This window comes from Phasianus colchicus, chromosome 7 (assembly GCF_987193195.1).
Source record: "Phasianus colchicus chromosome 7, bPhaCol1.hap1.1, whole genome shotgun sequence".
NCBI classification, from domain to species: domain Eukaryota; kingdom Metazoa; phylum Chordata; class Aves; order Galliformes; family Phasianidae; genus Phasianus; species Phasianus colchicus.
This window is the reverse complement of record NC_143442.1, coordinates 8,713,065-8,725,875: the sequence shown is the minus strand read 5'-3', so window position 1 is coordinate 8,725,875 and position 12,811 is coordinate 8,713,065. Positions and strand designations below refer to the sequence as shown.

The 12,811-nt window shown below is 43.0% G+C and overlaps 1 protein-coding gene and 1 long non-coding RNA gene across 5 annotated transcripts in view; one reads left to right on the top strand and one right to left on the bottom strand.

Annotated features, from left to right (window-relative positions):
• Positions 1–2,205, bottom strand: part of ESYT3 (extended synaptotagmin 3) — a 30,849-nt gene extending 28,644 nt beyond the window's left edge. For 2 of the 4 annotated variants that reach the window (XM_090143624.1, XM_090143627.1), the window contains exon 1: positions 1,360–2,205. Coding sequence is in view for 1 of the 4 variants with exons in the window: in XM_031590683.2 (XP_031446543.1) it covers positions 786–1,052 (267 nt within the window). In the remaining 3 variants the exon portion in view is untranslated. Of the gene's footprint in view, positions 1–785; positions 1,087–1,342 lie in introns of those variants that run through there. The other 2 variants (XM_090143626.1, XM_031590683.2) reach the window with 2 other exon arrangements.
• On the top strand, positions 1,900–4,215 carry LOC149917209 (uncharacterized). Its single transcript, XR_016468144.1, has 3 exons — positions 1,900–1,976; positions 2,458–2,567; positions 3,999–4,215. It is a non-coding gene; the product is annotated as an uncharacterized LOC149917209 (long non-coding RNA).
• Positions 4,216–12,811: the final 8,596 nt, after the last annotated feature.

Below are 12,811 nucleotides of genomic sequence, written 5' to 3'. Positions count from 1 at the left end.
GAGCAGAACTTATCAACGATGAAAAGCAAAAGGAGGAGATGCGGCAACGCTGATAAACAAAACCAACACACTGCACTCTGCTGCTCCGGGAGGTTTTAAGCTCTGTGGGCGCGAACCAGCAGAGCCTTCATGCGGGACGGGCTCCTGCAGGTGGTAGGAAACATCCCGTGCTGGGAGCGGGGGGGGCTCAGCTGGGAGCTCCATCCCACGGGCACGCAGCTGCCGGCCGCAGGAAGGCGTACCGAAGGCTGCAGGATGCGCAAAGCGCTTCGCTGACTGTCAGTGCCTCCACGGAGCGCTCCCGACAGATACAGCTCTTTCATACTCTCTCCCCGTTTCCCTACCAGTCCCCGGCACGTTTCTGAACGCTGAGCGAATGGCTAAGAGACATGGTCGATCCTTTTCTATTAGGCAGCCGGGCACCGAGCAGCCAGCAAGCGGTACTGCACGGAAAGCACTGCCAGGCTGCCACAATCCCTCGGGTTAAAGCCTAGAGGACGGCCGGCGACGAGGAACAAGCAGGGGCTGCTTCGCACCAGCAAGAAAGGCAGAGTGCGTTATGCACGTAGATATACGTATTACTTCTTTCCAAACGGCAGGAGAGAGAAAAGGGAGAAAACTTTGTCTAAAGCATCACCTAAGCTAGAACAGCCGGAACAGCGCATCTTCGGAGGAAGATTTCTCCGGGATACTACACGAGCGATCGCACAACTTCCAGCCCAGCGCTCCCTTTTCCCAGCTGGACTCGGAACCACGCGACCCTCCCCTCCGTCCGCCCCACTCACCCATGCCGGCAGGTGCCGGGCGGCCAGGCCCCGCCGCACCGCTTCCCGCTCGTCCTCCAGCAGCACCGAGGCGGCCGCCAGCCGCTCGCGCTTCCCCCGCCGGTTGCGCGCCCAGCCCAGCGCCAGCGCCAGCCCCAGCAGCAGCCAGCTGCCGCTCAGCCCCAGGTACCCCGCCAGGTACACGGGGCCGAGCCACAGCAGCGCCCGGCCGGCGGACGAGAGCAGCGCCCGCTGCGGGGCGGCTGGGCGGGAGGCGGCGGGATCCATGGCTGAGCCCCGGCTCCGCGGGGTCCCTCGGCCGAGTGCGGCGGTCCCGCGGCGAAACGCCGGCTGCCCCCGCCCGGCGGGAGGCGCGTCCCGTGCCGCCGGCTGCCCGCCCGGCCCCTGCGCGGTGCCGCGGGGAGCGCCGCGTTGTGCCGCCCCCTTGCGGGCGCCCCGCGCAGCTGCCCCGAGCCGCTACCGCCGGCCTCTTCTCCCCCATTGGCGTAACCGCGCGCCGCCGCTGGATGCTCCGTGAGGGAGGCGGCGGTGCGGCGGAGCAACCTGTTGGTTCTGACCTGTTGTTGGTTCTGACCTGTTGGTTCTGTCACTGGGAAGGGTCAGAACGCTCCGTGCTCCCTCTCTTTTCGTTCTGATGGAGATGCCGTGAGGGATGTCGCGTGTTTAAATACTGAGAATTACGCGTTAGGGAATGCAGTGTCGTTTGGGAACCATCCATCAGTTTTGCAGATGCTTTTCCTTTCAGGAATAGCGATGCTGTATCTTTCTGCACAGGCTCCAGGAGACATTGTAACTGTACAATTCCACATTGTGTTTTCCATTGCTGTTTTCCCCGTCAGGCAGAGGCTCCTCTTTGTCAGCAGATGAGCCGAGAAACATCAGTGCATGGTGCCAGCTTTTATTGTGTCTCCTTTTTCACAGCGGCTGCACAAGGCAACAAATGAGGAGCCAGACACAAACCTCAGAGAAAAGGAAGCTAACCATGACTGTGGAGAACAAGGTTCAGCCCCCATAGGATTTGTTAATTATGGGTCAGTTAAAAATCAAGCAGTACTGCAAGTGATCCTCGTTTGTACATTACTCATTGCACATGGCTGATCTCTGATGGAAATCAGTTCAGGCAGCTGAAAAAAATCGGGCTTCAAATGCCTTACATTCGACAAACTGACGTATGACATCTGCTGTTGCCAGGTACTTTCAGATACAGCCCCCTCATTTCCCCCTCTGCAACATGAGAGGGAACACGTTCCTCCTGGGATGCTGCAAAGACAAATCAGAACAAACAAGTACTCTGTGCAGTGGGCAGCAAAGCCTTGCAACTTGGAGAGGCAGCTTCAAAATGGGAGCTGGAAATATTCAGCCCAAACTCAGCTACAAACAGTTGAGATGTCCCTGCAGGTGGTGGCTTTATGAGTATGAAAAACATACTGGCCAATTTCATAAACTATGGTGTTTGTTTGTTTTTTTTTTTCTTATTCTTCACCCAGTTGATCACAAAAAACTGTGCTCAAATTAAAGCATAATAAGAGAACTCTCTGTACAAATGAAAAGAGCATTTCCAGTCCTGCAACGCAGCCAGCAGCTGCTGCTTTGTGAAGGAGATGCTTCCGTGAAAGCAGAACTCTGTGTCCTATCCCTTTAACGAATAACTGTTTCCTTCTGTTTTCTTAAGGAAAAATCACCATTCAAGAGGCCAAGACCTACCCATTTTCTACTGGAGAAAGTATGACCCAGACTGTGAGCGGATTGCTTCCACACACCACATTTTGGAGCCACTTGAAGGTGATCTCATTCTCAATCACAAGGAAATTTTCACAATGTGTCTCTCAGTGTTTGCAGGACAGTCAGTAAGGCAATGACCCAAAGCTTTGCTCTGGTATGTGTGACTTCACCTCTGATCTTGACTATCAGCACCGTAGTGCATTAGAGTTGTGATGAAAGCATATGTGGTAGCAGAATGTGACACAGATTTTACAGAAACTGCAAGCCTTTCAAAGTGCATTAGTACTGAACTTGCTGCCTCTCCAGCTGGCCATCGTAACTAAGGCAACCTGCTCTAAAGGTGGGGAGTTATGAAAAACCACTGCCAACGCCTTTTCTTTTAACTATGGAGATCACGTAAAGGAATTAATCCAAAATATCTATTTAACTGCATAGTAATGCAATATCAAAGGGTTTAGTGAAGATGACTTTCAAACTTTCTTGTATCTACAGGGCTTGTGACCAATTCCTACATTAATGCTAATAGTAGAGGTGAGCTGTCTTTTCTCTATGCACCCACAGCGAAATAGAAAGCGCTCATTTAAGGATAAAAGCTTATCTCTTGCATTAACAGAATTACTTCTTTATCAAGACCTGATTAAAGCATTTGTTCTCTTTGGCACTCCATGCCATATGACAAGGAGTTATTTCTCAGTTTCCTCTGGGTTCACGCTCTGCATCCATGCACATAATCCATGCATGTTGAGCAAAACCAATATCCCAGAGCAGAGGGCAAACCCCTTATATCTACTCTTAATGGACGTTCTGCTGAGCCTGGAGAGCATTTCCCCAACAGCTCTGCTTGGGAATACGTGCAAAATAAGATCACCTGACACTGACTTTTAAAGTCTGTTTCATTATGCTTTCACCCTCATGCTGTGCTTTGTATATGCCTGGTTCATGGCTTCCCTCTCTGGTTTTGTATAACAGAGAAGCACTGAAAGCTGGTACTTTTTGCAATATAGTGAAATAAGTAAGAGCAATTTAGTTCACACAGCCACTTGCTCTTGCTACAGAGGGGCCACTAATATGAAGGCAGAGCAGAGGGATGCAGGGCAAGCACCACTGGAGGTAAAAGGGTGGTGTGGCAAAGTGTTCTTGTCCTTCCTACCAGCAAATCCCACACTGCTCTGACATTAAAGAGTCACAGCAGATATCTAGGTTAGCAGAATTTGGAGAAAAACTATGCCTCTTATACACAAACTATATATATACATACACATACTGTATATACATATATACATACATATTATGTATATACATATGTATATACGCACAGATGATAAAGTGAAATAATAGAAAGCACAGTCTGTGACAGCAGTGGTAGGAGAGAAAAAAAATAGACTTCCATTAAAGAGAAGACAGTATTTTCCAGTGTTTCCAGAGATGAACTTTGAGCTGGAGCTGTCACTTTGGCTCTGGGGACAAGACACACCATTTTCCTGGTTCTAGGATTTACCCTCGACATCAGCGCACCTCTTCTACTACTGTGGAGCCCACACTGACCCGTAAGCAGCTGCTGCCACCTGCTGAACATAACAGTTTTTAGTTCAGGAAGAAAGGCTTCGGAGAACAGAGCAGGAGCTGTCTGAGCAGTTATGATCTGTCTGCCCATGACAGACCCATGGATGTTGTCACAAGGCAGCTTTGCATCCCACCATTAACATTATTGCACAAACCAGATTTGGAAGATAATTTACAGTCTGGATTAAATAAAAATGATTTATCAAATTAAAAGTCTGTACTTACTGAAATTTGACTGTATTTCACAAGCAGAATCAGCAGAGATCTGAAATAAGCCTGAGGAGCTTCAGTTTACTTTCAAACATCTTTGCAGAGTACCATTTCTATTAGTGTAGAAGACATTTTAAACTCAGAACCACAGCCTGTTAAACATACTCTTTCTTCTAAAGTTCTCCACTGTCATGGATTTATTGGTTTTTTTTCCTCCTGTTTGAACAATTGTATCTGCAATAGGATCAGTAAAGGCTACTGACAGACGTTAGGCTGTGAAAATTGTCTTTCAAATGCATGATGAAGTTACTGAACAACCCTATTAATAATTTATAGCTTAGTCTGCAATCTATAGAACTTACATTTTGCTGTATTCAAGCGCTTAAAGGCCTTGACTGAGCTCACAGAAACCTCTTCTTTAAGGAATTAGAGTGCTCAACCTTTGTGAAACACATTAAAAGTGTCAAGCAGTGAGGAAGCTAATTTATGAGTTACAGAACTGCTGCCCGAGTTGGTACCTCCCCATCAGAGGTGAAAGCAGGAAGGAGAAACTTTCTTGTTGAGTTTCATAGAGAGTTGTTTTAGCATCTGAAGTTTCACAAAACAAAGGGGTTTGCTGATAATCTATACCCACTTTAACACGTTTCTTTGCACCCAAACTTTGAAAAAGTAATAGATATATCATCTAGAAGGAAAGGATAGAGGTAAACACTGACACTTTCTGCTCCTTTCTTTCTGCTGCAAAGCTGCCAGAACTGCCCCTTCAGTAAAGTCCATCTGAAGTAAAGATTTGCCTGAGCGCTCTTCATGTCTTCAGCGTGTATTTGACAGCGTGGGACGCAGATCACGCTGGCACATATAGAGTTAACAACACCAGAAATACACGTGAGACTGTCAGGAATGCCATTTACATTTTTGCCTGCTCAGAAATCCCTTCATCATAATGGATCCTGACATGGGAACACCTGCCTGTTGTGTCCCACTTGGAGAGTGGCTGCCAAAGATGGCACAGCTTGCAGTGGCACAGCCAGGCTGGCACAGTGTTGAAAATTCAGTTGTACAGAAGCCACATTCCTAGAGCCGAGTTATTGCCAAGGAGCAATGACAGCACATTGCCTCCCAGCTCTGCTGGGTTTCTGCTTTGCATGTTTAGCCTTTTCTGTGGGAAAGACAAATGTGCACAGCCTGACTGACTCCCTCTGAAGAGTTCCTACCACCTGTTTGCAGGGTGTGCTTTCAAGAAAGAGATGAAGGGTTGGATTCTGGAAAGTGCTGCCTTCAAAGCTCCAGAAAGTTCAATGAAAAGCTTGTTCATACCAGATTCAGTGCTGAATCTAATAGTTAAGAGCCCTGAAAACCACCCTGAGCAGGCAGCTCTGCTCAGTGCTGCAGTTTTGGACTTGAAGACATGCACTGGGTGAGTTTTCAGATGAATTTTCTTAGCTTGACATGAGCACGTGCAGCATGTGAACAAACACAAGACTTGAAGGAATTGCATAATACTGTGAAAGTAGCTTAATATGAGCTTAATACAGAATGAAGGGTTAGAAAGGGTTAGAAAGGGATAGAAAATCAACCAAATCTTTTGTAAGTGGTAGAAGTGTGTAAGTAAAGGGCATAGGTGATATACTGAGATCAGTGCGTGAAGTATGCCATTATGCATATGAAGATAAGTGCATAGAAAAGCAAGTAAATACTCAGCACTGAGGGACAGATTATCCACTGTTTTGAATTACTGTGGCTCCATTAAGTTTAGCAAAGCCAAATTAATAGAGAGGAGCTGACTGTCTGACCTGCCGTTCAACATACACAACATTAATGCCATTAAAGCTCATTTCCAAGAATGGAAACTTGGATAGAGAAGTTAACAAATGCCGCACTCATATAATGAAGAATCCTAATTGGTCATTGGCTTCCAAGTCAATGTATTCAGTGTTTGTGGCTCCAGTCTTATTCAGAAAGCAGGAGAGACAGCGTTATTCAATCAAGGAAGCCAGCATTACCTCTGCTGTTGCATTAACTGGATGCATTACCATTTCCTGCTCCAGTGCTTACACTTCTAATGTTAAAAAAGACACAGAAATTCCAAATGAAAACCATATTTCCTGCTTTAGGAGAAGGCAACTGTTGATTTAGTCTTGCTCTGGTATGGGTTTCATTTCAGGTGGCCAATACTGCTCACTCTCAGGGTAAATCGTATTGTATTTGAAATGCAAACAAATGAGTGTTTAGGAAGTAGCATTTTAATGTGGCCACTTGGAGCTCTGGACATCACATTCATATGTTTTCACTGCGTACTTGCACTAAATACACCATTTATCTGGAAAACTATGTCGCATCAACTGCTAGCTTCTGCCACTCTGCTTCTAAAACTTCAAGCAAAAAACATTCATTTATAACCATGCATTACTGGGCTGGCCAGATTTAACATACATAAAATTTAAGGAATAGAATCTTTTATTTCTGAAGAAGTTTTCGTCAGCACTTTTAACATGGATGCTCACAGATTGTTTCACATCTGTTCACCCACTAAGCATAATTTCAATGGGAGACAGGAGTCAAAATACACCAAGGCTCACTCTCAGATCACACTAGGATAACTACTCCAAAAGCAGATGAACTTGTAGATGGTAATGAAAGTTAGAGATAAATTGAAATAAGAAAGGCATTTTTGGTAAAGATATAGGACAGAATGTCAAGTTTACAGGTGTGGCATTTTGCATAAAAGGACAGTATATAACTAGGCCAGAAAACACAGAGAACACAGAGCTGATGTTATATATAAACAGCTCCTATACACTTAATAAGTTTGCTACTGACAGCAGCAGAAAATTCTCTCTAGAGTTCACTGTTCCAATATAACTCCTTATTTTGGACATTAAATATTTCTGACAACAAAATTCTTGAATGGTATAAACGAAAACCATTTAAGTCCAGCTCTGAATGTGCTTGGACTTAAAACTGAATCATCTGGTGAACCTTCAGCTTTATGTAGTGCTATGGGAATATCATAAAAGAAGACACTGACTGGGAATGGCTAGGAGCAGTGTGATCTTCTAAGAACAGCAGTTTTACGATAAAGGTGTGAACAGAAGTGCTCTCAGAGAAACAGAAAATACCATTTTGATTACTCCGCACCTCAGCTGAGAGATCCTGCCAAAAAGACTGCAGAAAGCATATGTCTGCTATTATCCAACCACAGCCCCAAACAGAGCTGCTTTACTAGTGTTCTCCCTAACTCAGTGTAAACTCAGCTTTCCTGCTTATTATACTTTTCTTCTTACTCTCCTCATGCTGGAAAGCTGGAATAATTCTTTAAGCTGCTGGTGAAAGAATACTGTTACCATATCATTATAAACAGATATTCTCTTTGTTACTCCCTGGGCAATTGGTGATCTTCCACTGCACTTTGACAATAACTGACTTTGTCGAAGTTTTTGCTGTTGTTGTTGTTTGCTTTCAGCAACACTTTTTCTTCTCATAGAAAATTTAAGTCAGATCAAAGTGTAAAAAAAATATATCCACTGGAGGGCAGGCCTGAATCTGGCAAATCATGATGAAAAGATCTTGAAGGAGAGAGAAAAAAAATTATGTTCTGCTGAATGGAAGCTGTCCTGAGTCAATCAGGACTCAACAATTAGGAACATGTTTTTTTTCCCAAATCAGTTGTCCCACAATTTTAGATGCATAGTCCAGAAACTGAGACTGCAACTGGTCACATCTAGTAATGATTCTAAATGAAGTCTCTGACTTCGACTATAACTAAAATAAACCTATGATGACATCTGTCAGTTGAAATCAGCAAACTCCAGGAGGACTTTCAGTTGATCAATCATCAGCTGAATTCAGTGGAGCTGGATTTCAGGACTGAACTTGGCCCACAGGTTTTATTGTTCTCAGAGCAGCACTGCCTTTCAGCATGGGTGTGCAGGATTCAAGCTCTGAGCTTCCTGGGGTGAGAGGTACTTCACAGGACAGTGCCTGCAGTCCCAAGGCATATTGGATGTGCACAAGCCAAAGTGGAGCCTGGCTCCACCTCAGCCTCACAGCCAGACCAGACCCTGGGCACACACAAGAAAGGGCAGTTCTAGGTGTGCATCTGATGTTCCACTGCCTGCATTTGCAATCTGTCCACACTCTATTGCCAGATCCCCTCCCACTGTGGAGATAGATGGCTCTGCCTTAATCACGTGACTGGAGCAAATACTTTATACTGCACTTATTTCTAGAAGGGACTGAGTTTGGCTAAGAAGTTTGAGATGCTAAACTTTAGACAATCCAGATATCTTTTGATTTTTATGCCATCCATATCATAGCAAAAGAAAGGAATGTGTTATTTCATGGGGCAGCTGAAGATCCCATTTTTAAGGTTGCCAGATTTTGAAAACCCAAAGTTTTCTTTCAGACAAACTGAAAGCTCAGTTTTCTCCTTGCAGTTTTCCTGAGCGCATATTAAATGAACTTCTCTTTGTATCAGTGACTCACAGGAAACAAGGCATTCCCTCTTATATTACTCAAGTAGGTGCAGAAAAACTAAAATGATTAAGTGAAAAGCAGCCCAGTTTATTGGAAAGCCTCCCTGCCTATAATAGGGGGGTTGGAACTGGATGTTCTTGAAGATCCCTTCCAATCCAAACCATTCTATGATTCTGTCAAAAGATTTCAAAATGTGTTACCTATATAGCTCAGATTTTGTCAAGCAGTTCTATGACACAAATTACTGCTTTTTAATGAAATGACTCAACCCAAAATTCTGAAGTTGACTAGAAATTCTGAGTGCCTGGCTGGAGACACCTTGTACTTGTGTGGAGTGCGTAATCTCACATTCCTCTCATGGTGTCTAACAAAATATCTGTAGCTTTTCTTGCCTACACAGCTTCCATTTTTTATGAATTAGTATCTGATTTATGCAATACAAACTGAAATCTTACCTAAGGATGTGAATAAGGTGATGACACAGGTTAGCACTGTGTTTAGAGATGAGCTGTTGGTGATAAATTCATCAAAGAAAAGATACTAACAAGTCCTCAGATAAGCAGCTGGAAACAAGCTGGGCCTGAGAAATGGTCAGGTCTTCCTTCTTGAAGAAAACCAGAAATATTATCATATCTTTAAACAAAGAAAAGAGAATTTTATAAGAAACTAAAAATCCCCTGGCAGTACCTACTATAAGACAAGAAAATGTTAAACTGTCAAGTTTTATGCCAGTCAGAAGAACGTTTGAAAAAGGGGAATGTTTGTAAAAGGCAGTACTCCTTAAAACATCCAGTGGTTCAAGTGTTACAAGTGTCCAAGAATCCTTCCAGCTGAAGGAAAGTCCATCAGAGCCAAGTAGCTGCCTGAGAGCTGGCTCCCATGAGTGAGAACAAAGTGACTAGTGATTAAATTGAGTAATAAAATTCAAATATTATCAGGGTCTTCTCCACCCAAATCTAACCTCCTTGATCATTCTACTGTTGGCTGTATAAGAATTCACCTGAGGGATATTGCCTTTAACTGGACTTCCCATACTTTCTCCATGACAAGAAGGCATCATCCCATCGCTGTCAGTGGAAAGCTCTGTGTTGTAAGACTTCTGTTGGGTATTTACAGACACTTTCTGTTAAACATAGAAAGTAAAACAGTTACTCAAAGGGAACAAGATAAGAGATAGGCAAAATATAGAAATTACCAAAACTAGAGCCCATGCATATGCAAGACTTTGGAGTGTTAAGCTCTATATAAATGACTTCAAACTGGTAACAGATATGCCTGCAAGTTAAGCAAATAATTGTTGATGTAAACAGTATTTTTGTTGCAGTGTCTGGGTTTCTTTACTTTCAGGGACCTGAAAACAGGTTGTGAACTTCACTTTCTCACATTTGCATACTTTAACAGAGACAGGCCAATATATTCACTTCTTCGAATGATAAGATAGATTCACAACATGTTCAGCCTCAACCAGTAACTTTTGCTTAGAACCAAAAAATTCTGTGACCAACTACGGTCATGTTTTCCATCACAGATGCCTCCTTTGGTTTTCTTTATCAACATTTTATCAGAGTTGTACTGTTTTGATTTAATGCAGAAGCTCTTTTGGAAAATACTTTTCAACTGGACCACTCTCATAAAATTTGTCTATTCTCAACTCATGGTTTTGGGAATACTTTATTTCCTTATCCCCTTTACCTCTAATATTTATTTTATTCTAATATGTAAGATCCACCTTAGTAGTGACATTCAATTGTATATCAATCTCCAACTCCTGGAATGGATGCTATGGACACTTAAATAACAACCATAATCACAGTAATAATTTGTGACATCTTTCTTGAAAGCATAGGAATGGCTTCACTTCAGTGGCAGATTGTCACTGCACACGGTGGGAAGTTTTGTCATCTTCTATGGCACTTACAAAATTATTTTTATTAAAAAGGAGATTTTCACTGTGCTCTGGTATGTTTGTGAGGTTGGGAGAACAGGCAGGATAGCTGTGCTTTCGCACTGCCTCCTCCCAGATATTTTTCCATAGCTTTCTGGTTATTTTTAGTGATTATTATAAATTAGTAATGTCACTCTGTCCCTTTGGCAGTGTAACATACTCCAGAGCAGCAAGAATAAACAATCTGTGGGGCCTGAGAGACTGAAAAGAGGACTCTGTCCACAATTAGCAAGCTGCTGCCATGTCTGAGGTTAAAGATTCCTTTGTTTGCATTCTGACATAGCTTTCTGCTCAAATCTATGAAGATACTGGAAGCTTCAGTGCCAGTGGCACCAGAGGGAGTTAGGAACTTGAATTTCTTGCCATCTGGTCCCTGAGTGATTCCCAGCGGCATCTGATGCCATTAGAAACCCACAGAATTTAAAAGAGAACATTTAACAGCATTTAACAACGGAACAAAGTGAAGGCTTTTCAAGGAATGCAAGCTACTGTCAGGCCCCTGGTGTGCCATCCCAGTCTAGCAGGATGTAGCACTCCCCCAGGCACCAAGTTCCAAGTTATCTCTCACTATAAATCTAAGATTATGCTTTTGGAGCAAACATTTAATATGGCAAGAAACAATACAGGCTAAAAGAGCTAGTACTAATGGCACTGATAACAGTGACAAAATGCTTGTTTACAGACAGTGTAGATCAGAGCCAACATCCAAAACTTCTGAACAAAATTCAGTACATCAATTCTGCAAAATCCGCCTTCCATTTATCTATTATATGGTTATAATGGTTATTATTATCATTATATATCCCCCCATGGTTCCATAAACTAGTATTTCCAGTGGATTAACAGGCAAAGGCTGCAAAAAGGAAAGTCTTGCTGCTCTAGGATCCAACAACAGCTAGATATAGCCACAATCCTCACTCAATCCAGGCATAACCACAAGTTTCTTGTGACCAACATAGTGTTTGATATTTCAAAGGAAAAAGAATAAAATTAGCTTTAACATTAACACTGTTTGTTTCCAGTTTTGCTCTCCTAGAAACGTCTGTTGAAGTTTTCTTGCTTCTCTCACATTACACCTTCTTCAGACCAGAAAATGATGGCCAAGTAACTTCAGACAACACCAAAAGGCAGGAAGAATCAAATAACATTGAAATAGAGTCGCTTTTTAGAGGCTTGATTCTTCCCCTAGAAACAGCTCTAGGCCCTAAACAGATGTTCAGGTGAAGCTTGTGGATCTTTTAAAACTGGTATGTCTCTCCTAGCAACAATAGAAACCAGCAGAAACAGTCAGAGGTCTCACACTGTCTGGCATTGTTAGAACAAACAGCCCTTTAGCTACTGATGATTAAGCAACAGGGTTTCTAATTGAACAGACATATATATTTTTTAAGTTCAGGAAAAGCTTGAGAATTTACTTTGAGCATAACCAGAAGCTCAAAAACCATAAGAAAAAGAGAAAGAAAGGCAAGTTGATTTAGAAGTATTTCAGACATTATGGAGATCTGGCTTTAAGTATGATGATGGAGATGAGCTTTAAGTATCTGTATTTGGCATTAATGAGCACACCAGCTGAAAATCTGGCCAGCAGTCTTGCCTTCTGGCAATCGTGTAACACCAAAGTCATACAAACCTCTTCTCTCAATGCCAAATACAGACAACAAACAACAAGAAAAGTTCTGTACATTTCCAATTGGTTCAGTTTACATCAGCTGAAGTTTCACGCTGATACTCAGGGGTGCTCTTTCAGATCTTCATTCTATTTTTTCCTTTTAGTTAATTGAGTAATCAAGAACACTCATTATACATAATTGTTATTTTATTCACTGTTAATTGTGCAGAAGTAAGGCTGCATTCTGAAACACAAGTCTTTAAGTAGGTCTCAGCAAAGATGGGAGGTCTGACTGAATCACAAAACAGCTGTGCATGCTTGTCTTAATCAAGGTTGATTTAAATGTGGGCACAGTGAGCCTGCCTTGGCTGCTGGACACAGATGTCGGTGACCAGTATGAATGGAATGCTGCTTTTTCTGCTGAATTTGAACCATGCAGTTTAACTCGAGTCATGCCTCTCAACAGGGGTGTGCATGAGCACATCATGAATACAAGCTTAT